The sequence below is a fragment of the Cynocephalus volans genome, chromosome 3 (genome assembly GCF_027409185.1).
Source record: "Cynocephalus volans isolate mCynVol1 chromosome 3, mCynVol1.pri, whole genome shotgun sequence".
Classification (NCBI taxonomy): domain Eukaryota; kingdom Metazoa; phylum Chordata; class Mammalia; order Dermoptera; family Cynocephalidae; genus Cynocephalus; species Cynocephalus volans.
This window is the reverse complement of record NC_084462.1, coordinates 156,584,765-156,612,203: the sequence shown is the minus strand read 5'-3', so window position 1 is coordinate 156,612,203 and position 27,439 is coordinate 156,584,765. Positions and strand designations below refer to the sequence as shown.

The following is a 27,439-nucleotide window of genomic DNA, read 5'->3' as shown; positions in this document are numbered from 1 at the left end:
GCACATGGAACGTTCTCCAGGATAGTCCACATGTTAGCTCGCAAATCAAGTCTCAACAAATTTTAAAAAATTGAAATCATTTTAAGTATCTTTTCAGATGACAATGGATTAAAACTAGAAATCAATAATAAGTGAAACTCTGGAAATTATTCAAACACGTGGAAATTAAAACACATGGTCCTCAACAACCTACGGGTCCAAAAAGAAATTAAACAAGAAATCAAAAAAAATTCTTGAAACTAATGAAAATAAAGACACATCATACCAAATCCTGTGGCATACAGTAAAAGCAGTACTAAGAGAGAAGTTTATTGCAATAAACACTTATGACAAAAGGATAGAAAGATTTCAAAAAAACCACCTAATGCTACACCTCAAAAAACAAGAAAAACAAGAACAATGCAATACCAAAATTAGTAGATGGGAAGAAATAATTAAGATCAGAGGAGAACTAAATAAAACGGAGACCCAAAAAATGACACAAAAGACCAAAGAAACAAAAAGTTGGTTTTTAGAGAAGATAAACAAAATAGACAAACCATTAGCTAGGCTAACTAAAAAGAGAGAAGACCCAAATAACAAAAATCAGAAATGAGAAAGGAGACATTACACAACCAATACCACACAAATACAAAGACTCATTAGAGACTATTATAAACAACTATACGCCAACAAATTTGAAAACCTGGAGGACAAGGATAAATTTCAGGATACATACAAACTACCAAGACTGAACCAAAAAGACATAGCAAACCTGAACAGACCAATAACAAGCAATGAGATTGAAGCAGTGATCAGCAGTCTCCCAACAAAGAAAAGCCCAGGACCAGATGGCTTTACTGCTGAAATCTACCAAACCTTTAAAGAGGAATTACCACCAAGTCTCTTCAAACTATTCCAAAAAATTGAAACAAAAGCCATTCTCCCAAACTCCTTCTATGAGGACAGCACCACCCTGATATCAAAACCAGACAAAGATACAACAAAAAAAGAAAACTACAGGCCAATATCTTTGATGAACATAGACGCAAAAAACCCCAACAATATACTATCAAACAGAATACAGCAACACATCAAAAAAATTATACACCATGATCAAGTGGGATTCATCCCAGAGATGCAAGGATGGTACAGCATACACGAGTCAATAAATGTGATACAACACATCAACAAAATCAAGGACAAAAACCCATATGATTATCTCAATAGACACAGAAAGGCATCTGACAAAATTCAACATGCCTTCATCATAAAGACTCTCAGCAAATTAGGTACAGAAGGAAAATATCTCAACACAATAAAAGCTATATACGACAAACCCACCACCAATATCCTCCTTAGGAACAGGAACAAGAGAAGGATGCCTCACTTTCACCACTCCTAAACCCTCAACACCAACTTTAAGGCTTTTTAGTTATATGAACTAAAAAATCTACTTTACAGACAGGACTAGCTTGATTTCAGTTTCTATCACTTGAAACTCAAAGTGTTTTGATTAATACATTATTTCTAACAGAAACACTCTGCTTTAGCCAGACTGGTTCCCATTGACTGTCCCTTGAAAATACCTTAAACACCTTGCATATTATCTTTCTTTTCTCTCCCTCTCCTTTCCTTCACCTATCTGTAGCCTATACATAATCTAGTGTTGAATTTAAACCCCACCGTAAACCCTCCTCTGCAGAGCCTTATCTTTCTACCCAAGTCTTAAGTACCTTTTTTGAATTGTGAACTCCTCTGAACCCATATTTCCCTTTTTAATCATTCACTTTGCATTTCACCTGCAAAAATAAGTAAACGTACAGGAGACTATTCTCTAGACTACCGTGCTGAACTGTCACTCTAACAGAGAGGAGTGTGGATCCCATTTCTTTGATGCTCTCACAGATTGTCACATGATGTCAGGTACCAAGTAACTGTGCAATTACCTATTAATTGATGAATATCAGCCCCTCAGCCTATACAGGGCCCATCTACCCTTCAAGATTCAGCTCAGAACTTTTCTTTTCCATGAAGCTTTTGTCAGCTTCTCCAGCCAGAGTGATCAATTTCTCCTCTGAACTCTGACCGCTTCGAGCATAATCCTCCTATTCAACAATTAAGCAAATACTGCTTTATAATACTTGTATTAATAACTTATATGATTATTAATTTTCCTCCTTGAGTACAGGAATCCTGCCTAATACCTCCTTCTCAGCCCAGCACAGCACCTTGCATTTAGGATCTATTCAGTAATTGCATATTAATTTTTAGAGGATAATATTATTTTGATAACTACCAGATGAAACCATTTCCCAGCTGGAACATTACTTATTACCAGTTCACCTTTCCTCTTTTTCAAATATTTAAATCTACTAAATATTTGGTGAAGAAGGTAACAAAACTCTTTTTGGAGACTGTATTTCAAATATCAGTTTTGGGTTCAAGCAGTTAGCAAGATATTTGAGAATACCAAGCAATATAGGCAGGGTCTTTCATCTACTCAATCTTCCTTGGTGCAATCCAATTTCAGAAGGACATAATTTGATTTCCTCTAGCCTTGAAGTACATCCCATTTATTAACTGCCTTTACAGTTTCCTTATCTGCTGTTCCCGAAAGCCTGTTTTTCTCATCTAGATCCTCCTAGATTGTAGTCACATAATGAGATGCACCCATACTTCATTTTCATCACAGAAACCTAGTAAAACTTATTCTTAAGAACCAGGTCAAATGTGGAACTGATTATTGGCTTTGAAGCCAAATTAATATGTCTTACTTAGCCTGATAATTCATGAAAACCATGAATTGTCCTTTACTGCCTGTGAAGCATAAGAATGGTACAATTAGAACAAGAGTTCTACTGTTCCTTATAATGAACAGCTGGGCCTGCCATATGCTGTGACATTTTGAATCCCTGAGCTCTTATTCTTGTATACTGCCTCTCTCCCACCACTAGCCTTGCTTGCACCTCCCAAAGAAGTTACCTTCATATTTAAAAAATCCCTGAAGTTTAGCTTTGCTTAGTTATCTTTCTTTAGGAACATTTTCAAATTTTAATATACAGATACTTACTTCAAAATAAAAATAGATAATGTAAACCCTAGTATTGTGATTAGGTATTACTGCCTTCCCTGCTATGATACTGTATGATACTGCACATGAGTGGTGGCTAGTTGAACCTAAACTAGTTATTAAACTAAGTGGTGTAGCGCATACCACTTTCCAAGCAAGTATAATTTTATGTTTCTCTCTTCTCTGGAAAGGGAACTAAGAGTTATCGAGAACCTACACAAAAACTGTGCTCCTCAAAGTGGCTGCAGAGAAGAGAGGACCTTTACTCCTTTTCAGATGCTATTTTCTTTTATTAAAACATAGACACAGGGAGTTTTCCCCTTTTTAGTCTCTTAAATCCTAGAACTCTTTTCAAAAAAAGCATTGATTTCTTACCTGTGATTCGTAATATGCTGAGAGTTTTTTTAGAAGAAGGGCAGGAGGGTAGGATGAGATCTTTAGTTAAAGGTTCAGGGAAGCTGGCTGATCTTCCTTCTAAATTTGTTGGGTCAACACTAGGTAAGCTTTAAAAATGGATCATCAATGTTTCTCTACAGAAATCAGAAAGAAAGACATAGTGCTTCCTTACCACTATGATTCTTTCCAAAATCTTTCAAGGCTGGTAAAAACCCGAAGGGACAGAAGCTGAAAAAACCATGTGAGGAGAATTAAACTGAATTATTATAAACTGAATTATAGTATAAATGAAGCAACTCTGATATAATTTCCTAATCCTAGGAAAGGAGTCTCATTCCACTTAATACATGGAGCTCTGTCATTCAAGGCCTCTTAAAACCAAAATAATCATCAATTTTTGATAGATATAAAATTACTTAGATAAGGAACAGTGGGGTAAAAGAAAAAACATTACAAAGTGAAATAAGACACAGTCTTGCCTCCAACAATGACTCTCTCTGTGTGTGTGTGTGTGTGTGTGTGTGTGTGTTAATCCCAAGGAAATGTAAGGTGGTTTATCTTTAATACTTCAGTGTGGTAGGGTGGTAGGTTAGTGGGGTGGTAGGGTAGGAGAGGCAAACTAAACTGGAAAAACCGACACTGGCAAACAACAAAGCAATCTGCATTTTATTTTGACTTGTGGATAACAAAGATCCACTTCTTTCACTCCTGATACTAGACCCCAAGTTCCCAAACCTACTTTGCCTAGGCCCTGGTATGATGTTCAGCCAGGTATCTTTGCAGTTTTCCTAAGTTTACCAACATTCCTTCAATAGGCAGAAGTCAATCATTCTGGCCTTGGCACAAACACTGATGGCACTCGGCTCTCGTGGTGAATGAGGAACTGTAGAATCTTTCACAGAGTTTGAACTGATGCAGGGTATAACCCTTGAGAGGTTAGTTATGGCTGGCTGAGTGAGAACAGTAGTAGAGGAATTTCAAACAAAAGTACAGGCCTTTATCACTCATGTACTGGAGAAAACGTTTTACTCAAGGAGAAGGAATAAATGAAGAGGTCAGGTAAACTTTATTTTATGAGAAAGAATGAAGGAGAATAAGGAGTGAAACACCACTTCTATAGAATTCTGAACATGAAAAAGGTTTTTTTTAGGCCCCCCCAAAAGTTGTTTCTTTTTGTGACTGTGATCTGGCTAGAGAGTGTTGTTTATATAACAGGATAAAGTACAAAATTATAAGCTCCAAACTCCTCCAGAGAGAAAAGCTCTCCCAAAACTCAACCCCCAGGATAGATGGAAAATATGAGTGTTTACTGGCTGGAACATCAAGCTGCAATGGAAATTTCAACATTCAGAAGATAGTAGAGAGGAAGAGCTGCTGAACAGAAAGAAGCTGCCCTTCAACAAAGGGGTCAAAGAAAACGAAAGAGTCTCTTGTTGGCCCCACTCTGATGCCTTCCCATCCTTGGATGGAAACGCTACATCTCTGTAATACAGCTCAGGGAGCACACTGCACAGGGGTGATGGGCGGTTTTATCTAAACGAGGAACTACACTAAACTAAGTAGTGTAGCAATGCTATATCCCAAGCAAGTCCAATTTTAAACTTCTTTTTTTTTTCTTTTCCTGAAAAGGGAACTAAGAGTTATCAAGAACCTACACCAAAACCAGGCACTATGCTGGCTACTTTCACATACACACCTCAATTTAATCTTATGACAGCTTAATGAGGTAGGTATTATTATGTGCATTTGTAAAAAGATGGGGAAATTGTGGCTCAGAGAAACTAAGTAACTTTGCCCAAGGTCACATACTTAGTAAGGCATAGCCAGGTCTGTCTGACTCTCAAGTCCTTTCTCTTTCTACTGCGTCACACCACCTTCCTAATAGGAGTCACTGGCTCCATTTCGTATAAAGTTAACATGCTTTCAAAGAAAGAGAAGCATTTAAAGGACTAGGTTCAGAATAATTCCCTTACACAGAGGCAGAAGATGGAAGCAAAACCTTGCCACTTTGGTCACTGAGTAATTACTGTGAAACTATGGGGCTCTCTTTTAATTCCTTATATACTCCTCTTTTTTTATCGTAGTAAAAAACAATTTTAAGTTTATCATCTTAACCATTTTTATGTGTACAGTTCAAGAGTGTTAAGTACATGCACATTGTTCTGTAACAGATCTCTAGAACATTTTCATCTTGCAAAACTGAAACTCTATACCCATTAAAAACTTTTCCCCCCCACCCCTCTTCCTCCAACCCTTTCCACTTTGTTTCTGTAATTTTGACTACTTTAGATACTTCTTATGAGTGGACTCAGACAGTCTTTGCCATTTTGTGAATGGCTCATTCCACCCAGCATACTATCCTCAAGTTCACCCATGTTGTAGCATAGCATGTGACAGGACTGAATTCTTACATACTCTTTGTGATATTCTTTCTTCTAATTGCATGTTCCATAAGAATCGGATTTTTGTTATATGCTGCCTGACACTGCTATCTAGTTGTTTCATGTATATATGGCTCCTTCTCTCCACCAGCTGGTGACCTTTGATGACATGGTGTTTGATCATTAAAAGTCTTTTAGGCCCTACCCAGCACCCAACACTATGCTGAGAATTTGGAAAGTAAACTCTGTGAGATCAGGGACCATTCTGTTTTACTTACTGCTACTTGCCAGCATCTAACATATAGGAAATACATAGGACATATTTTTTTAAAGAAATGAACAAACAGTATTTCTGAGGACTGATTGAGAATGAAAAGATGAGAAGTCAGAGACCTGAATCTCCAGCAACATTCGTAAGAAATAATCTAAAGGAAGGGATAAAGTACTGGCTAACTAGAATCAGAATCTCTGAAAAACACGTTCCCAAAAATCACATAAAGCATGGTACCAGACCCTTTATAATCTATTACTGAAGAGTAAGAAGGCAGAGGGAAAGGGCGATATCAAAAATGGCCCAATGTCCAAGATTTCCCATTTCTTGGTAGAATCAAAAGTTCTGACATCCAGATGTTCTCTGGGGAATGGGGGCTGGCCAAGCCAAGCAGCCCATGCTCATGATGTCTTGCCCTATTGCAAAAAGTAGCAACAAACTCATGGCTATTTCTTTTTTCAACTTCTCCCACCTTTAATATCGAGGAACAGACAAATCCCCAGGATGCGTGTGTGAAAAAGCCAAAGATGGATAAAAATAATTCAATGACAAATGCTGGAAAAACATACAAAGGGGCAGAAGCCAGACATTCGTGGGATTCCCTGACAGCTCGATCCACAAGGAAAGGCTGGACTGGAAAAAAACAGGGCCTCAGGTTCCTGCCAAGCTGTCTGAGGCCCTGTCCTTCCCAAATCATTCCAAGCAGCAGCCAAGACTTCACAGTAAACTTTCCAGGTCTCCCAAAAAAAAAAAAAAAAAAAATGCACTATGAACCCACTGAGTGCTCCTCACCTAGAAAATTCTTTGCCCTAATGTGGTCCAATTCCACAGAAAGCTGGCACTAATGAGGAGATGCCTCTGCACACCAACTTTTAGCTCCCAATGACTCCCCACGTGCCCAGAAAATGGATAATTAAAAGGCAGTTTGAAAAATTTCATCTTTCTCATTGGCTAAAGAAAAACTGAAATACCCAGGTATCAGCATCTAGAAACTGAAAACATCACTTTAAGAAAAAGGGGGAGGGTGTCATAAACACTTGGTACCTGAGTTCTGGAATCCTTATTGTATAATTCTAAGTTGGCCTTGCTGGGAGGCACACCTCAGGCTTCTAAACATGTGACTGTATTTGGCCCTAACTACTTTCTCTTCTGGAGAAAGGCCTGCAATTAATCTCTCTTATTACCTCTGAAAAGTAACAACAGAGGAATGGCTGGCCAAGTCCAACTCCAGAGTGTCTAGGGAACTGCAGGCTACATGGCCAGGCCTCAGACTGTCTGGGCAAGTCATGGGCTCTCTGCCTTCTTCTCCCACAACAAAGCCTGAACAGGGACTCCAGACAGACCAAAGGAACTGAGGGATTTGAGGAGCTGGGCTGAGCTTACACTGACCCAATGGGAGACAACTGCCCTGAGGCTACATTTAGGGTGGTTTCAAAACAGCGGGGGAAGAACAAGGTTGCTTGATGAAAACTTGTGTGAACCATAAAACTGAGAACAATAGCAACACCACAGGGAAATGAAAAATAACACTATTTGCAGAGCTCTCGTGAGTCACCAGTTTTCATTCCTGTGGCTACCAAGTCACTGAATTCTCCGACATGCGGAGATGAAAAGTACAACCAGCAATGGTATTCCCTTTACATCTTATTACAGTTTATAGGGCAGCTCCCTAGGTTAGTGAATTATCGGAGTTTATCAGCACTAGGATCCATCGTTGCTATTGTAGAAAAACTAGTCAGAGTACCTTTTATTTACTTAGCATGCACTTCCAGGGAGTAAAGTGCTTTAAAGGCAATTTAAAAGCTCTCAAAACAGGCTGGTTTACATGTAAGTATGCTTACCCAATAAAAAGATTAAATGAATAGCTTAGGGTCAGTTAGTGTCAAAACCGGTAATAAAACTCACATCTCTAAGCTACAAATCCCACATTCACTAAACTTAGTCACCCTTACTACTAAAGAAGGAATAACAGACTAAAAGACAATCCACAAAACAGTGACTTACCAGGTAAAAATGGAAATCAGGACACAGTAATGCCTGCTGTGGGTCTGAGTGGGGCCCACATCACAGCCAGGTCTGGAAGGACCTTTGAGAATTCACTTAGAGCTGCTTTAGGGTGAGCACCTCTGGGAATCCCACATGGAACTGGAACTCGCAAGCTGTGCTGGCAACCAGTGGTTACCTTGGGGCAGCAGAAGACTTCCCAGGGCTACCTTGGACTGGAATGGGACCTGAAAACTGGCTATTATGTTTGAAGAGAAGGTAAAAAGGGAGGGTTGTTGTGGGTAAAACTACCTCAAAAAGGAAAAGACTAGGGGACTTCATGGTGGTTGCTTCTGGCTGCAATGGCTGTAAAGTAAATCGAACGTGCCATTCTATTGCAGCCTCATGAGCATGGTCTGGCTGGGAGAAGCCCACTCACAGTGCTGAACTCTAGGTCCCGGCTCTGACCTTGACAGATCACGTCATCTTTCACCTCAATACCAACAAGTGCTACCAAGAGAAAGCTCTAAACCCAGCCATAATTCTTACTAAAAATTTTTCCTTACTCTACCTAAAAGTATGAAAAGTACTAAAACTCTACTTCTTCAAAATGTGTAGTTTTGACATTTTGTTTACAGAATGGAAAATGCCTATAGCCTTGTCATACACATAGTATATCCAAGATTTCAGTGAAAATGTTTTCCATAGAAACAAGGCTCTGATTTTAAATGAAAATGGGATATTTGTTAATATTTTATATGGAAAATAAAGCTCTGTGGTATAAACAGAATTTCTTTTTTACGACTTATGTTTTAGGAATGTGGTTACTCTGTAGATTGTAAATCACTAAACAACAGATTTTTCCTGTGAAGGAAATTGTGTGGAAGATGTCCTGTCTTAAAAAGTCCTGCCTCTTAGTCTTCAGCTCTTTATAATTCTCAATTGGAATGATTCTTTTCAACCCCCATCACCACAATTACAGGCATGAAAAACATTGTACTGGGGCATGATGTAATGTGCTGGTGTTTATGTTGCTTCCTGGGCAGAGTTTCTGCTTCCCAAATTAGTTCCTTAAGTAATAATTCTAATGCCAACAGATATTTTAACAACAATTAAGTATTTCCTCTATGCTCAAGTCTGCAGTCCCCCCTCCCAACCACAGAGCAAGGCAGCATATAACAGGCAGAGGCTGGAAGCACTGGCACGGGGGTGGGGACTCAGGGGGACACCTGCGGGAGAGCTTCTTTATTTGGAAGGAACAATATCTCAGCTGATCAGAATACTTCCTCAGAAGAGTCACATTTCTCTCCTGCTCATTTAGCTCAGGGACTGATGCAACTTAATCCATATTTAATAGCCACTAAAGCAAGATGTACCGTGAATCCATTTCTTACATTTTTTATGCAGGAGTGCTTAAAACACAGAGCAAGACCAGAATTAATATGGAGGTTTCTTTTTTTAATTCAGAAGTTCTTACTTTGTGGCCAGAATCTATTTGGATTTTATCCTCTGCTACTTCTCTCCACTATGTAAAGGAAATTTCCTCCCCACTTCCCAAAAGAACATTGTCCAGGGAGGCAGCTTGGGTTTAGTTATATAACCTAGATGAAAACATAAAAAACAAATATGAGAGCACTTCAAAAAGTTCATGGAAAGCTTCGTATTATCTTTTAATTCTATTTTTCCATGAACTTTAGGAAGTACCCTCATATGTCCTTCAAGAGAAAAGAGTTCAAAGTTACTGAAACACAATATAGTACGAGGGATAAAAAAAGGAGGAGGAGATAACGGTAAAACATCAAAAATCAGTACAAGAAAATGTTGACTACAAGCAAGGATTAATTAATTAATTAATTAATTCTTGCTCTTTCACCAGAAATAATTTTCTTATCAGAAATTTCCTGCATTTTTATATCAGAAATTTCCTTTTCATTTGATTTTCCTAGAAACTGTCTTACAAATAAAATGAGGCCTCTTACTCCAGTGCCAGAGGGTTTGGACAGGTGAAGAAAGGGCATGCACCTTATTGGTATCTCCGTACAGAACTCATGGGGTAATGGCATGCTTGGGACGCAGGCCATCCCTGTGTAGCCTGAATGCTAGCTACACGGCCCTTCACATACCTGCTTCCAGGAGGGCTGGAGTGGTTCTCAGGAGCTTGGGGGTCTGACTGTATTGACCATGTCGGGCCACTGGGACTGATGACAGGTCGAAGGGTCGGGGGAGTTGAAGCACTGCTTCTGTTCATGATGCCACTTGCCAAATTCAAGTGTGTTACCTAGAAATGAAGTGCGGGAAATTACCTGATTTTACAGAATCTTAGAAAAGTATCATTAAAAACATATGGGAAAAATCAAGTAAAGTCTAAGAGAGCTGACTCATCTGAGCTAAAGCAGTGGCAGTGACAAAGAACCCAGTAAAGGTTGGCTTCTCTGCACAAAGAGCAGAAGTGAGGGTGGTTAGAGTCAATATAAGTCAGCAAGTATTTATTCTGTTCCTAATCTGTGCAAGGCACTGGACTGTGCTAAGTGCTAAGTGCTGTGAAAAACAAAGACAAATTTAAAAAAACAAGAATTTATTGAGAATTCACTCCATGCCAGGCAATGTTTGAAGAAACTACGCAAACTTCTTTGCCTTTCTGGACCTTCTTTCCTCATCTGAAAGTTCTAAATGCTCAATAAATTTAGTTATAAGTAATAATTATTATAATATATGAAGGACTAATTGATTTAGAAAGAAAAAAGATATAACAATCAATAGAAAAATGGGCATTGGATTCAATAAATAATTTACAAAGAAGGAATTAACCAATGAAATATTTAAAACTAGTCAATTCAAATGGTAAATGTAAATTACAAGAAAGAAATGCAAATGACAAAGGAATGCAAATTACAAGATACCATTTTTGTGTTTCACATTGGTATACAACAATAAAAAAGACAGTACCGAATAATGGCAAGGGGTGAGATTAGACAGGTACTTAACACTACTTGTGTGACTATAAATTGGTAGAATTTTTCTAGAAATCAATTTGGCAATACATTATTAAAGTATATTACAATATTTGTACACATTAACGCTACAATCTAGCTTATAGAAACTATGAGAAAAAATAATTGCAGAGGATTAATGATGGTGACTATTACAATAGCAGTTAATATTACAACTTAATATGTGCTAAGCTCCGTGTAAATGAGTACATTCCATACATCTCATTTAAATCGTCACAAGTCTGTTGGTAAGTACTATTATAATCCTAATTTTACAAAGAAGGAAACTAAGGCCTAGGATTGCAGTGAGAATATTGTTAAATAATTTTGGGCCGGCCCGTGGCTCACTTGGAAGAGTGCAGTGCTGATAACACCAAGGCCGCGGGTTCGGATGACTATATAGGGATGGGCGGTTAGCTCGCTTGGGAGAGTGTGGTGCTGACAACACCAGGTCAAGGGTTGAGATCCCCTTACCAGTCATCTTCTTTAATAAATAAATGAATGAATGAATGAATGAATGAATAAATAAATAAAATTTTGCTCTACCCACAGGGGAGATTATATATACATTAACATTTTTTGAAAAATACTTAGTGATATAGGAACATGCTGATATTGAGTAAAAAAATCACGATAGTAAAAATCACAATATGAAACTGTATAAAGAATAGATCCAAATTTCCTTAAACACACACACACACACACACACACACTCACAGATATACACTCCTTAAAGACTGGAAATAACTATCGAGCATATAAATAGCCATCTATTTCTGAATGGTGACTTGTTTTCTTCCTTATACTTACCTATATTCTCCACATTTTCTATATTGGGCATGTAGTACTTTTACAATCCAAAACCAAATTTTAAGTCGTTATGACAAATACAGATGTTAGGTGATAAGCTTAAAACCTGGGCAGTGGTAGTGGAATCAGAAAAGAAAGAATGGTTGTGAGAAGCATTTCTAAATAAGATGCACAGCGGATGCTGAAAAAAGGGAGAGACAAAGCTGCATGCTGGTGCTGGAGCAGGAGACAATACAGTATAGTGAGTAATCAGACAGGAGATCTAAATTCCAAAGAAATGCTCTCCTAGAAAAATGCCCTAAGTCCCTATAATTTTGACATTTACAAATGAAAGAATTCTGAACTTTTTAAAAAAATCATAATTCTCAAAGAAAAAAGTAACTTTTAGCAACAGTATAGTGTTTCATTCCTAGTTACAGAATTGAATAAGTTGAAAACAGCCCAGGACTGATACTTTACAGCAAAAGACTCAAACTATTTTTCTTGGAAGGAAAGCTGTTTTCCATAGGTCAAGAGCAGTCTCTGGCACCTGTTGAGGCTGGGGTGTGGAACACTCTGACTGCACCCTCCAGTATGGACCAGGCTTCAGAAGAAGCCTCATGAGCCAACCATGGCTTATCATATCTGCCCCCTTCTGCTGCTATGGAAGAAGACAGGCACATGCTGACTAAAGGGCAGGGAAGATAGAGCTGCAAATTATGGCAGTGCCTGTTCTCTAGCCCCTTGTTTCTTTGAGTGCCTTGTCCTTCTCCCTGTACCCTAGAGGCAATGCAGTTGGGCCCCTAGGTAAAAGATAATTAAAATTATTTTTTAATTCTATTCTTTTTTCTCTTTTTCTTTTTCTTTTTTTTCATTGCACATGTTTATGGGGTGCAGTTTGTTTTAATTCTTTTTCCAGGAGCTTTTTGAAGTAACTTCATACAATGAAATGGGCTCCCTGTAGGAATGAACTCACTTCTGTCCCTCGCTGACTTCTCCTTCCTGCCCTGATCTCTGGCCTTAAATATCAGGCCTTTTAAATTAGACATGATCTTGAAGCTTACAGTGAGAAAGGTCGTTATGACAACTAACAGCTTCTCCAATTACTGCCTCAGTCAGTTGTGCCAAAAACTTAATGAAGGAGGCTTAATGATAATTTATAGTCGAACAGCAATTAAATAAGCAAAATGTGCACATTTTACCATGTTTAGTATAAATGGTATAGTTTGGAGATTAGTGAATGAAAAGGAGAGAAATTAACAGATTTGGTAAATCTTCTGTCTTTTGGCAAGGCAGCCCCTAATTTAAACATCATTTACATCATCACAGTTAACGATCAGTGAACACTCACTATGTGCAACATACTTGACGTCCTTGCATTATCTTGATGTGCATTATCTCATTTAACCCTGAGGAATCCCTTAGAAATAGGTTCTACTATTATGCCATCTTACAAAAGAGGAAACTAAAGTCGAGAGAGGGTAGACTAGACAAAAGTCACATACCTACTAAGTGGCAGGGCCAAGATTAGAATAGAGAATGCACGTGGTATATTATTTTTCCAAATAATATGGTTTAACATTTGAATCATTACAGTAGTAGTATTAGTGTCAGGCACTCTGGGTTTATATTTCACTTACTCCCTACCCATTACTCACAGAGGTGGCTACTGTTACACCCCATTTCACAAATGAGGAAACTAAAGCTCAGAGAGGTTTGGTAAGTAGTTTGCTCAAGGTCAACTAACAGTTGCAGAACTGGTACTCTTATTTTAAAATCCATTTCCTAGTTTGGAAACTAGTAGGGAAACAATCATAGTTATCCTTAATTATTAGGGATTCCTGAAAGTGTCATCAGATACAGACCTCAAATTCTGAAAGCAGTGATTACACAGGCATTGATAAAAAGGTATACTAACTTTTCCTTCTTCCCCTTAAAATTTATTTCCCACTTGTTACTACCATTCATCAGAGGATATTAAAGAAGTAAAACAAAGAAAAATCATCCTCAGTTAATCAGTTCTGTTTCTTATTAGGTACAGTAAAAAGTGCCATAAATAGGAAACCAATTTTGGACCACTGGTAGATTTTGTTTATTCATGTAACATCCGTTCTTTTTTCATGGATAAAACAAGAATTGGCAGCCATTGTGATTTTCTTTGACACAGAAGCAAAGCATTGTTGTTAATTTATTTTAAGATATAGCAAAGTTGACCACTACTTAAATGAGAGACTATATAAGGAATGAGAAAACTTTAAAGAATTCCTGCTACACAAAAACCAAAAACCTTTCTCTACAAAATGATAACAACCTGCCCCTCTATTTTAAACATTCTATTCTTACCCTGTGGTTTTGTCACACTCAGCACATATGCCACAACTACCACCCCCACCCCTCACTTCAGCTCTGTCTTCCCGGGACTTACACTGCCAATTAATAATCGAACATTTGGAGCTGACTTGGATATGGCCTCAGAATCTTCTTAACACAGTTCTCCAAGCAGCCATCACTGATCAATCGGAAGGAACAAGGAAAATGAATATTTTCTATCTCTGTTCTAATAGAATGTCCTATGATGATGGAAATGTTCTATATTCTGCACTGTCCAATACAGTAGCCACTAGCCACATGTAGCTATTATGCACTGAAAGGTGGCTGGTATGACTGAGGAACTGGATTTTTAAACCTTATGTAAAAAATTTTAAAAGCCAGCCTCAACCATATCTGGCTAAATCTTGTGTACAAACTTATATCTGGATAAAGTTTGCTCCAAGCAAATTATCTCTAGATTAAATTAATTAAGAAAGCCTCTTCTTTTCAGCTTCTCACTTTTTTTTTTGGTGGCAGAAGGAGCCACCAAACCAAAATAGATCCATGTACCAATTTTTGCCCTAGAACGACTTTGTCCTGGCTTGGAAAGACCTAAGAACATTTCCAATCTTCCAGCAGTGAATCAGACCTTAGTAGACTCTTCAAGTGTTCATACTTGATGTTTCTTCTCTAATAGGACAGGGAGATGATGAACATGGCTGTCACCAGGCTTCATCTACTTCTCTGTCCATCTACATTTCTCCAGGTAACATAACAAAACCAGCTTTGATTACATGAAGAAAAAGTGACAAATAGCACTTATATGTACCTGATATGCAATGATGATTAACATTTTGTAACCTAGGGTCCAGGGTCTCCTAAACACCCAGGCTCTTGCTGCTGCTGAAAGGTTTGAAACAGGAAGTGAACCTGTCATAACATTTTGTTTTGAATTTCTGTTCTTGCAGGAGGCAACAAGAAGTCATGAACCATGAAATAATAAATTGTCCTCTAAAATATATTGGCTGAAACTGAAACACAGGCCCAAGAGATGAACTTTGGTGAAGGTCCACCCAAGGAGGAGCCAGGATCTCCACACCTAACTGTCCCTCTTTTAGGTCATGTGTCAGCCACGAAAGGAAGTCTCAATTTGCCACTATGGACTGTGACTTATACTAGCTGAGGGCTCAAGATTTAGTGCATGTGACAACTTCCTGAGGTCCTGCTGTTGTCCAAAAGTCACATTCCTTCCTGGGCATAAATGCAAATTTGGGCTACAGAACTGATCAGTGAACTATGTCCCATAGCCAACCAATCCAAATTGAACAAGCTTGTATCCCTCCTTTACATAAGAGGACCTAAATGAGAACTTGGGTGGGAAGTTAGGTGGGAACTTTGGCCATATTTCCCTTGTTCAGGGAGATGCTGCTTTGGGAGTGATCCCCAGTGTTCTCCTTACTTGCAAGTGAGAAAGCCTTTTCCTCTTACCCTGGTTTTGGTTGTGTTCTTGGAGGGATGGACCCCTGTTTTCCGGTAACAATTTCGCTGCTAAAAAATTTTTTTTAAAGGACGAGCTTACAGTACATAGAGAGATTGCAACACTCACAAAATTGGTGGCCCATCATTTTTATTGTAGTATTAGGCTATTGAAATAGAGATTGTATCTAGCTATTGGGCCAGTTGGATTCTCTGGGCTAATAACTAGAGTCTATGCTACTAAATCTATATTGGCAAAGTCACAAATTCATGCCATTAGGCATAAAGGGGTCTGGATGACAGATAGTGGATAGTTTAAAACCCATTACTAGAACTATGACTGAAAGAACATGCTTTATCGATAATGAATATCAACATCTTTATTTGCAAAAAGCAGTATACACATAGAGGGACCTTGTAAGTCCATACTTGGATCTTTAAAATCTTCTACCATAATCCATTTTTATGCAAATATGATACTCTTCAGATTCCACTACAATAACAGTAGTAATAACAACAAAACCATATCAATACTAATAATGGCTAAACTTAATAAACAGTTTGTTCTAGGCATTTCTCTAAGCACATTGTATGTATATTAACTCATTTAATCTTCAAGACAGACAGATGAGAAAACTGAGATTGAGAGGTAAAATAACTTGCTCTAGAACAAATAATTGTTGTGTCAGCCCCTGGATTCAATTCCTGGTCTGCCTGATGCAAAATCTCTCAATTTTGTACTTTTAACCACTGTGTTAATCCTACTGCCTTATGCCACCGAACTTTACTACTTACAATTTGGTCTGTGGACCAGCAGCTTCTGCATTCCTAGGAGCTTGTTCAAAATGCAGGGCCGGCCCTGTGGCGCACTCGGGAGAGTGCGGCACTGGGAGCGCAGCAGTGCTCCCGCCGCGGGTTCGGATCCTGTATAAGGATGGCTGGTGCGCTCACTGGCTGAGTGCGGTGCGGCCGGTCACAAAAATGACAAAAAAAAAAAAAAAAAAATGCAGAATCTCAGCCCAGCCCCAGTCAACCAAAATCTGCATTTGACAAGATCCACAGATAATTTGCCTGTGTTGTAAAGTTTGAGAAGCACTTGTTACAGGGGACTGTAGAAAAGGAAAGGAGAAAACAGGAAAGAGGAACCATTCAATGCTTTTTCTCCTTCACAAAGCTCAAGGGATCTTCCAAAATAGCAGAAATGCTTTTGATGGGGTGAGAAGCAAGATATAAGACAACAAAGGGGAACAGGAAGAGAAAACAATCCCATCAGGACTCTAAGGTTTTATTATTTCTTAATGTTGTTCAGATGCTCAAACATTAAAATGAGCAATCACTAAACATGCCAAGGACGCAAAAGTGAATAAAATAGTTAGAAATTGCGAAAATTCCAAAACTACTGTTATGGCGCCATGAGAAATAGTGGTCATTAAAAAACAAAAACAACCCTAAGATAGTAAGCCTAAAAACAATCAGCTTGTTACGCATGCCTCTACTCCCATCCTTCTCTAGCTGGTTAGCTAAATGAATGACGGCCTGTAGGAAACATGGTCACAGGGATCCTACCTCCACCTAAGCCTTGGGTGCTGCTTGGAAGATGTTTCACCCCTCGCTCTCTTCCTCCTCCTCCTCCTTCTCCCCCTTCCTACTGCTTCTCCTCCTGTTCCTGTACCTCTTCCTCTGTTCCCACTCTCTTGGAGTGGCTTATCCAGATGTTCCACTCCCACTCCCTGCCTCATGTCCATTGCCACAATGACCTCAGTGCATTTTTTCTTTTAGTACCAAAACACTATTTATTTTAGAGCCAGCCTTCCGAATAAGGCAGGTGAGCAAATATCTGAATGTGTGGGGTAGGGACACATTGCATGCATTCCATCTAGACAGGTGTTTAAATTACAGCAGGAATAAATACAGGTGATGGATTGAAAAGGGGGTAGGAGAAACAGAGAAGGAGGCCAATTTCCGGTGGCTGGCCCGCCCAAGTGTTACTGCTTGTCACTGCTGTTTGCTAAAAGCAGTGCTGCTGCCAGCACTGTAATTAAAATACGGTGATACTGCCCTGATGGATTCCCAGAATATACTCACCATCCACCCACATATATAAACTTCTGGTATTCAGAGGGTTCGGGGACAGGTCTAACTAGATCACTGTTCTAAAGCTGCATGCTTTAGAAATGCTACAGTCCTGAACTCTCAAAAGAAGTCCAAACCTCAAAGATAATTCAATAAATATTTACTGTATTCCCTATCATGAACAAGGCTTTAGGTAAAGTTCTAAGGTACATACAGATAAAAATGTGGCCCCTGCCCTCAAACCATGTAGAAATTTATAATCTAGAAGGTGAGACAAGACTCCTAGACAAAAAGCCATGTTTAAGACCTCCAGAATGTGGTCAGTGACATAATAAATGTGCTGAAGAAATTCAAAGAAGGCATCTGAGCTGGGCCTAAAAGAATAGGTAGGAGGAAAGAAAAAGCATAAGTAAAAATGTGGAGACAGACAAAACATGTCACAAAGCTTCTAGACCTGTACCAAGTTCCTTGCAAAAGCTTAGAGTGATAGAAGATAAGCCCAGACAGAAAAACAGCTTGGAGAGGTCCAGACTACTGATCTGCCTTTGATCTAGTAGACAACAGCAAGCTTACTGCGGGTTCTGACAGAACAGTGCCATATGAGAACTGTGGTTAAGGTAGACAACCTACTGCTGTTTTCTAGGAAGGGCTGAAAGCAGCTAAGATCAGTTGAGAGTCACAAGAGTCAGGAGAGAGGTGATAAGGCTGGAATGCAGTTCGGTTTCCCCTCACTTTCTTCCTAGGCTAAGGAAGAGTGCTGTGCCTTGGAACTGGAGAAGTAGGTTTGTAGTCTGATGATAAAAGCTATAAAGTTTATTGCTTATTGTTCATGTTTTCTTTCTGGATCTGCCCTCTTTTGGATTACATCTTCTCATGCAACTGGTAAAGAAAGATGGAGCTGCCTGCTGTTTAAGAAGGGAAGGTCAGAGTGGGTATCTGAAGCCAGCATTGTTCTAGGGTCACATGGGAAAATGTGCCTTTCTTTAGATTTATCTTTCTATGCCTCTCTGTAACAGTGAAATGGTCTAAGGATCAAGATTAGAGTGAGTCTGGGGGGAAGGTGCCCAGTAGCCCAACTAGGTGGCTTTAGTCTCGGCAGTAGGCCTGGTGGGCAAAAGAAGATTTGGGATCATGTATTGTCTAGCCCAAGTCACCAAAGCTAGGGATTACCCTGAAGAGTTTGGAGCCAAAAATCTTACAGTAATTAACTGGAGGCTTTTTCCTGGAAGATCCTCTCTGGGCATTTCCTAAACCTCAAGGGAGTAAACCCTGGATTCTAGCCACAGTTGTCTGTGGATCAGTGTTTAACAACCATCTATGCTGTAATTTCCAACTCCGCCATGGAACAACAAAACCAAACAAACTGACATTTAGAGGCAATGAAGTTTTAGTACATATTTGAAAAGACAACACAGGTTAATGAAAAAGATATATTCCAATGTGAGCCCTTGAGTCCTCCACCAGATATATCACTAACTTCTGCCTCTGTGTATACATGTTTTATCTAATGTGCTACAGCACATTCTTAAGAAGAAGACCCTCTCCACTCATAGCAGACCACAGAATTCTACATTTGTCTATGTATGGTTTGTCTACAAATGTAGTGGCAAAAGACTGTCCTCTGACTGGGGCTTGTAGATTTTCACAACTTTGACCTTTCTTAACCCAGTATCAAGGATTATCATTGCTGCTTGGGAAAAACACAACCAGCGAATATATATAGCTGTGCCAGAAAAGGCAGGGATTACCCCCTACATGGAAATAGAAAAATCAGAAGCTTCTTCCATGTTTTATCACTACCACCTGTGCTTAACATCCTACTGTCAAATTTATTTCTCATAAAGGATATCCCTCAGCTGTAAAGGATCTTTGCCATTAAACTGCTTCAAGAGCATGATGGTAGAGATGAAAAAGTTTCATGCCATGTTTGGTATTGTATTATAATTACAAGTTTATTTGCCTATCTTGCCCCACAAACTACAAGCTCCTTTAGGACAGGGTCTTTATATATTATTCACTGTTATATCCCAAGAGTTTAGCCCAGTAGGCACAAAAGCATTTGTATTAAATGAAACGGGTCTCATCAAAAGAGATCCCAGCAAACAATCTTGTCGAGGAGAATACACGCATGCACGCACGCATGCACACGTGCACACGCAAAAACACACGCGCGCACGCTCCTCCAGTTATTTCACCAGTGAGTAGAATAGTGGTTAACGTCACTGGAAGGCTAGCAAGGAAATCTGAGGTTACAAATTATCTCTTTTTGCACAAACCCGCAACGGAGGGACTGCTCTGAAATTAGGGGAAATAAAATAATCAGTGACTAGAGCGAGAGAAAAATGTTGCCCTTATTACCTGCATAATTTTAGGATGATCTCTTCCTGGTCTTGAAGCTTTGCTTTGGGCAAGGCTCTCAAATGAGTGAAATAATACTTTGACATACACATTTTGTTTCTTGTCTGCGCAATGTATATATTATATTTATTTGTTTCTTCACGGCACTAAAACTGCAAAGGTTTAGTAAACCATTGTGATTCACTCAAACTAACCTCAGGTTCACTAAGGCTTTTAGCAAATTTCAGGCATCTTATTTATTAAGTGGATAGGGAAATTCAACATTAATGATTTAGTTAATAACCACTTAACACATGAGCTATCAGTGGCATAGCATTCCCAGTGCAGTTTATAATCTTGTCACAGCTCGATTTCCTCACTATAGCATGGTCTGTAAAATCGTAGATAGGTCTAGGGATGGTGTTTAATAAAGTTATTTCATTAATTCAAACAAATATTTATCAGGCACCTGCTCTGGGCTTGCATTCTTTTGAGTATTAAGGACAGAATTAAAAAAAAAAAAATCCTTGCCCTCATGGAGACTACAGCCTAATGAGGGGATATCACTGAAGTATATAAAGAATATGTGAAGCAAAGATGATCATAGCTTTGGAATTTGAGCCAAATTATTCATATTAGTGGCCATATACTACCTAAAGGCTTTCAGGGGTTCTTAACTTGGAGATCATGGGTGCATGGGGCATCAACAGGGAGCCTGATTTGGGGGAGTATCTATGAACCCTTTGAAATTGAATGCAAATTTCTAAGTTTGTGTGCATGTTTTTTCAGGAGGAGGAATATAGCTCCTATTTGATTTTCAAAGGGATCTCTGATGCCAGAAAGAGTAAGAATCATTTGGACTGATATAAAGATAAATGTGTCTAGACCTGCATTCACACTGTCCTCAGAACTACATTAATACCATCTAAGAATAATGTTCCCTGTGGTGATCACATATGAAAGCTCATTAGAACATGACTGGATTAATGAGCATGCCATGGAAGCTTTCGTTCCCCCAGCCATGGGGCTCTGAATGATCTGGAAAAGGGAAATCTGTGGCTAATCCCTCCTGACTTGTTTTAGTATGTGTTGCTAGAGCAAACAGTAATTCTAGAATAGGCAACTTCAGTGGACCGAGATCTGTTTCGCTCAAGATAAAGGGAAAAGAAAACTAATGTGCCAGGTCTACCCTTATTACAAGATTTCCACCACTAAAGAAATATTAGAGAATATATTCAACCAAGAACATGAAAAGAATCATCCTTAAACAGTTACATTTTGAACACTTCTCCAAGGGCACTTCATGAGCATTTGTTAAATCACTAGCCACAACAACTGTCTTAAACACATGTTTTAAGACAGTTCCAATTCCTTTTTCAATTCCTGGATGCTGATAAAATGAACCTCAAGAAATTTACACTCTAATCACCAGGAGATATGGATTATAATGTTAATTACATTTTAAAAGGGGTCCGGACAAGAAGGGAATCACTGCAGTTCCAAGCACTAAATGCTCTTGGCATATCTTCCCTTTCTGGTGAACTTCAACCTTTATATAACACACATACATATATGGACATTTAGTGTCCCAAAATCCAGAAAGAATTCCAAATCAAGATTTGACAAACATTCCTGGGAAACCTGACAAAATGGTCAGATCTCTTTGCAGTGTTTCCGATTTATACATTGTTTTTGTGAGTTGAAGAAACAGAAGACATGGGACTGCTGCTGCCATGATAAGTAGATCCACTCTTATTGCATCTCTGGTGACTAACAAGACTGGATTTTTCCTGCTCAAAGAATCAGTTGACCATAAAATAGTCTGATAATGAGTACACTCAACAAATAACTGATAATCTAGACAGAGCCACGTGTTTCAAACCTGCTTGAGAGAGAAGAGAAGCATTTCTAATCATGAAAACAGAGAGGAAGTTCAATTTCTGGTTTCTCTGTCCAGGCTCAAGCACAGGCTTGGCTACAGCTCTGCAGCCATGTCACAGGGAGCAACAGGCTTACAGTGTTCTGCTCAGTCACTTTAGTGTGATGACAGATTTGAGTCCAGATTCAAACAGAAAGAGGAAGAAAAACACAGAGGTAAAGAGCATAGCCAGATAAACCTGGGTTTGGGTCCTGGTACAGCCACTTGCCATTTGTGTGACTATAATAGAGTAACTTATCCCACCAGCTTCTATTTCTTCATCTTCGTAGGTAAAAAATACGCACCTGCCCATAGGGTTCAAAAGATAATGTATATGAAGTTCTTAGCACTTATGAAGTGCCTAGTACATTAGGCATTTGATTAATGTCAGCTGTGTTATCATAAAGGTCAGGTGTGGTATTATCAATGAAAAACATAAAAGTTTTAAAAGAGAATATAAAAACTGACAAAATGCAGAGGACAAATTCTTTTCAGTTTAGCAAGCATGTGATAAGTGTCTATCAAGTACAAGGTCCTGTGCTAGATGATGGGTTAGAAAGAACTGCCATCACGCAGTTCATAGCCAAACAGGAAAGAAAAGATGCAAAATAACTATACTAGATGTGTTATAAAGAGTGACTAATGAAGGGCTGAAGGAGCAGTGAATAGAAAGATGACTTCTGGCTGGGGCAGTAGGAGGTTCTTCATTCACTTTTTATTCAAAAAACATATTGAGTGCATTCTATATACCAGGCTGGAAAAAATTGGTGAAAAAATGGACACGGTCCCATCTTCAATCAAATATCTTATAGTCCAGTAGAATTAGTACATTTATTAAGTCAGGTTCTGAGGCAACAAAGGACACTGGCCTCAAGGAGCTCACTATTAAAGAAGACAGCTCTCTTAACATATATGTACAGTGTGATAAGTGAAATGGCATGCATGAGTGCAGTGGGGTCTATGCTGATCATGGATGGATGCATAGATTAGACATGGTGACTGGGGAATGTTTCCCATGAGGAAATGGCATACACTAAGGCATGGAGACTAATAGAAATTCTCATGGAGCTGTACAAAAACATGAGTGATGGGAGGGAAAAAGGCTGGAGAAGTAGCCTGGAGCCAGACACTAAGTACAGGCTTTGAGTAACATTTAATTACTTGAGCTTCACATGTAGACAACAGGAAGTTCCCTCAAGATTCTTGAGCAGAGAGTAGCATGATTACACTTGTGATTTAGAAAGAGTCCTTTAGAGCAAAGACTAGGGTGAACAGGAGGAAACTGAAAGGGAGACCATTTAAGAGGTAATTGCAGCTGTCCATCTGAGAGAGAATCAAGGCCTTAAGGAGGACAGTAGATGTAAAAGTGAAACAGAAAAGATATATATCAGAGACATCATGGAGTCGGAATGAACAAGACTTGGCAACTGCCTGGTCATAGAATGAGGATGTGAAGAGAAACACTGATAAATCAAAGGCAGGGGAAGCAGATGCCCTGGGGTCACCCCATCTGCTTCAATCAGAGCTACTCTGCCATTACCAGTGTTACACATTTGAGGTCTACGAGGGTACTTTAAAAAGTTCATGGAAAGATTAATATTATCTTTTTTTCTTTCAATTCTATTTTCTGTCAAACTTTTTGAAGTACCCTTATATATGCCAGTGGTCTTTAAAAAATACTGAGGATAGAATATAATTTTTAAAAAGGAGACACAACAATCACGATAATTCCTTGAACTTGTTAAGACAAGTGAACAGACATGATGTTGATGGGGGGGGGAGTGGGGAGAGGGAGGGAGGAAAAGGAGGAATTAGTAAATGGACACAAAAATCAACTACATTGTATATTGATAAATTAAAATAAAAATTTTAAAAAGAATATAATTTTAAGGGAGAAAAGGAGAAGGAATGGGCTCTTGGAGGAATTATTGAAAGGTCAGAGAAGCTAAAGGGAATTTTCAGATAGGAGGTAGTCAACAATAGTGCCACATGCTGAAGGGCAATGAGGATTAAAAAGAGGTGACTGAAGTTGACAATTCCAAGGTCATCAGTGACCTTTGAGAGAGAGTTGGACAAACAGTAAGAGATGAAATCAGACTGCAAGAGTAAGTGCGGTGGGTGGAAGGCAAGAGAGGAACTGAGGACAGCAAGAGTATGTTACTTTAAAAGAAGTTTGGCAGTACAGGGAAGACAAGAGTTTGAAGGAGTGGCAGAGTACAAGAAAGGTTATTTTAGAGCAAGAGACCATGCAGTAGGCTAGGAAGCTAAGGAAAATGGGAGATCAAAGCCTCAAGAGACATAGAGGAACTAGGTAATTACATAGGATCAATCAGACCTAGGTCCTAGAGCAGAGAGGCACAAAGAACCAGGTGAACTGGTTGATATTAAAATTGCCCATTTCAGGGCCGGCCCATGGCTCACTTAGAAGTAAGAAGCAGATGCAGGATTCAAACCTTGGTCGTTTCCTACCTGAGCCCAAGTTTTTAAGACTGCACCATCTTAGAACCAGTCCGTGGCTCACTCAGGAGAGTGTGGCGCTGATAACACCAAGGCCACGGGTTCAGATCCCTATATAAGGATGGTCATTCGGAGAGCGTGGTGCTAACACCACCAAGTCAAGGGTTAAGATCCCCTTACCAGTCATCTTTTTAAAAAAAATTAAAATAAAATAAAATAAAAATTGCCCATTTCACAGATCAGAAATCAAGCCATAGGGAAGTTAAATAATTTGTCCAAGGACTCAAGAGCTTATGTTTTTTCTACACACCCTTTTCTGTTTTTTGAAATGGGAAAGAGTGATTGCATATGGTACAAAGAAGAGTAAATTTTTCTACCAAAAAAGAATATAATACCAAAGAAATTAGAGTTAGCAAACAACCATAAAATCAGAGCAAAATGTAACAGAACTTCAAATGTGTCCAGATAAGCTAAGAATGCAGGAAGAAAGTTACTAGTGTCAAATGCCGAAGCTTGTGATAAACTGGGTGCCATCTGCCTCAATTCTAGAGAACATCTGTAACCGTTTCAAAGATTTAGTTAGCTCCATCTCTTCCAATTTCACCTTCAAATGGGAACTTCTGAAATTGAGACTGACTCCAGGTCCACTGTGGACCCTTAGGAAGGTAGTTGCTGAAGCAGAAGAAATGATAAAGATTTCTTTTGTAAATGAATGATAGAGCATGAATGAGTAACTGTTGGGAACCAAACATTCTCTTGTTCAGCATATATCCTCTAGGACTAGACAGGAAAGTTTCAGGGTAAGGAGCAAAAAAAATAAAAGAAATCGAATGGTTTTCTTTTCCACTCTCCATCTAAATGAAAAATGTGCAGAGCAAAAAGCATCTCCTCCCCTCTATGTATCTGTCAGCACATTTCCAGGAGGGCTGGCCACATCCCGGGTACTGGCTGGCTGGGGAGCAGAGACTGACACAGCACATTCGTTCACGTTGGAGCCCCGCCTGGGTGGTCTGCTGTTATCCTTTTGATTAAACTCCCAGGCTGGAAGAGTTGGAGCTGCTCCTAATGATAGCTGGGTCCTGAAATCTCACACTTGCCTGCACGGAGAGGGCCAGAGCTCCCTCTGATTCCCTGCTTCCCACTCCTCACCACAAATCTGGGCTAATTTGCCACATTCTTCTCTTCACTGGCAGCAATAACCACAAAGACCCATGTCTGTTCAGAGAACTGCACGCCCTCCTAGCACTGAGTGAAAGAGAGATAGTAAGACCTCACACTAAAGCCCTACTCCAGCACCCTGCTGGCCACCATATCACCCCCATCACCACTGCAGGTGCAAGATGCTTCCAGAAAACCATGCTCTCAGGGACACACACATCCATTTCCAAAAGATCCAATGCCCAAAATGTAACCAGCCTCTCCTGTGCCAAGAGAAAGAACTAAATTTGACTGCTTTCTGCTCACATTTGTATGGTATTTGTTGAATGAACATATCTATCTTTGTATTTCAAGTGTATGCATGCTTGAACAAACACTTTTAAGTGGCCACTGCTCATGTGGTAGGGAGAGTTTGATATTCTTATGTGTTCCAGGCTATAAACAAAGTTAAATCATACAAGAATAGTAAAAGTAATTACAAGGTAAACGAGGTTCTGCTTTTAGCCATACAAATTCCTTCAGAGTATAGCCTCTAATATAATTTCAGCGTCCCTCAAATATTTTATTAAATTTTTGGGTTGTCAGAGTACTTTGCTTCTTTACCTTTAGCCAGTTCACTGCTCCTCAGTATCTTCACCAATGAGCAGGAAGGAAAAGGGGTTACATTGCCTCATCTTCCAATCCATCCTCCTCCCAGCTACCTGAGTGATCTGGCTAAAAGGCAAAGCAATTGTGTCTCAGTGGTTCCTGTTATCTACGAGATGAAGGACAATCTCCTTCACAGGGCATTCTAAGCTCTCCCTGAATCAGCCCTTGCCTTCAGGGCAAGCTTCAATCCTAGCTACCCTCTGCTGACTCGGTTATGACTCCAAGGTCACCAAACAGCATGTTGTTTTCCCACATACACACATGCTAGTTTTTATTCTGGAAGCTATTCCTACCCTTCTTCTGCCACCCATCAGCCTACCTTTAAGATTCAGTTTAGGTTTCCACTCACACCCACAACCTGGGTTAGGTACCCATTTTGGTAGTTTTGTTATTCCCTAGGAAAGCCTCTGTCATGAATATTCCATGCTATTGTTACCATCTACTTATGTAGCTGTTACCCTTACAAGATCGTGAGTTATTTCATGCTGAGAACTATGTCTTATATCATGCCTATGGCTTAGTACCAAAGCCTGCGACCCGCCTAAGAGCTTAGTAAAATGTTTTTGAATAAATAAATACAATGTAATAAAGAGTTTTGTAGAAAATACCACTAAAAGCTTTAACAGGCTAAGTAGTTAAAACCATAGGCAAAATAAAATGATCTTTGAAAAATACTCAATGATTTCAATTTTCTATACTCATCTTTTAAGATAGCACAAATAATTTAAAATCAGCTTTCCTTGTTTACCAGGAAGTCTCTTAAGGCCTTGCCTAGAAAAGAAATTAAAAAGATCGCAGAGTTTATGGAGTATAATTAAAGCAATGCTCAGAGGAAAATTCACAGCTTTAAATACAGTAAAAACAATAATGAATGAAAATAAATTAAGTATCCAACTCAAGAAATTGGGGAGAAATAACAAAATAAAGCTAAAGAAAGCAGAAAGAAGAAATTCATAAAGATAAAATAAGAAAATAATGTATTAAAAAAATAAAGCAAAAGAATTAAAATGTATCTCGGATTAATCTTATGAAAAAAAGGGTGGGAGGGTGGGAGAAAATATTCATTAAGCCTATAAGAAAAACAAAAAAAGAAAAGAAAGCACAAACACAAAATAGGAATTGAAAATAAGTAAATAATCATAGATAAGAGGAAATCAAAAGCATTTAAAGTGATTAATGGACACAAAGATGCTTCTGACG

The 27,439-nt window shown here is 39.0% G+C and overlaps 1 protein-coding gene across 10 annotated transcripts in view; it reads right to left on the bottom strand.

Moving 5' to 3' along the window:
- Nucleotides 1-27,439, bottom strand: part of TTLL5 (tubulin tyrosine ligase like 5) — a 282,889-nt gene that overhangs the window by 121,001 nt on the left and 134,449 nt on the right. For all 10 annotated transcript variants that reach the window (XM_063088853.1, XM_063088855.1, XM_063088861.1 and 7 more), the window contains one exon: nucleotides 10,207-10,361. In XM_063088853.1, the coding sequence (XP_062944923.1) occupies nucleotides 10,207-10,361 (155 nt within the window). The remainder of the gene's footprint in view (nucleotides 1-10,206; nucleotides 10,362-27,439) is intronic.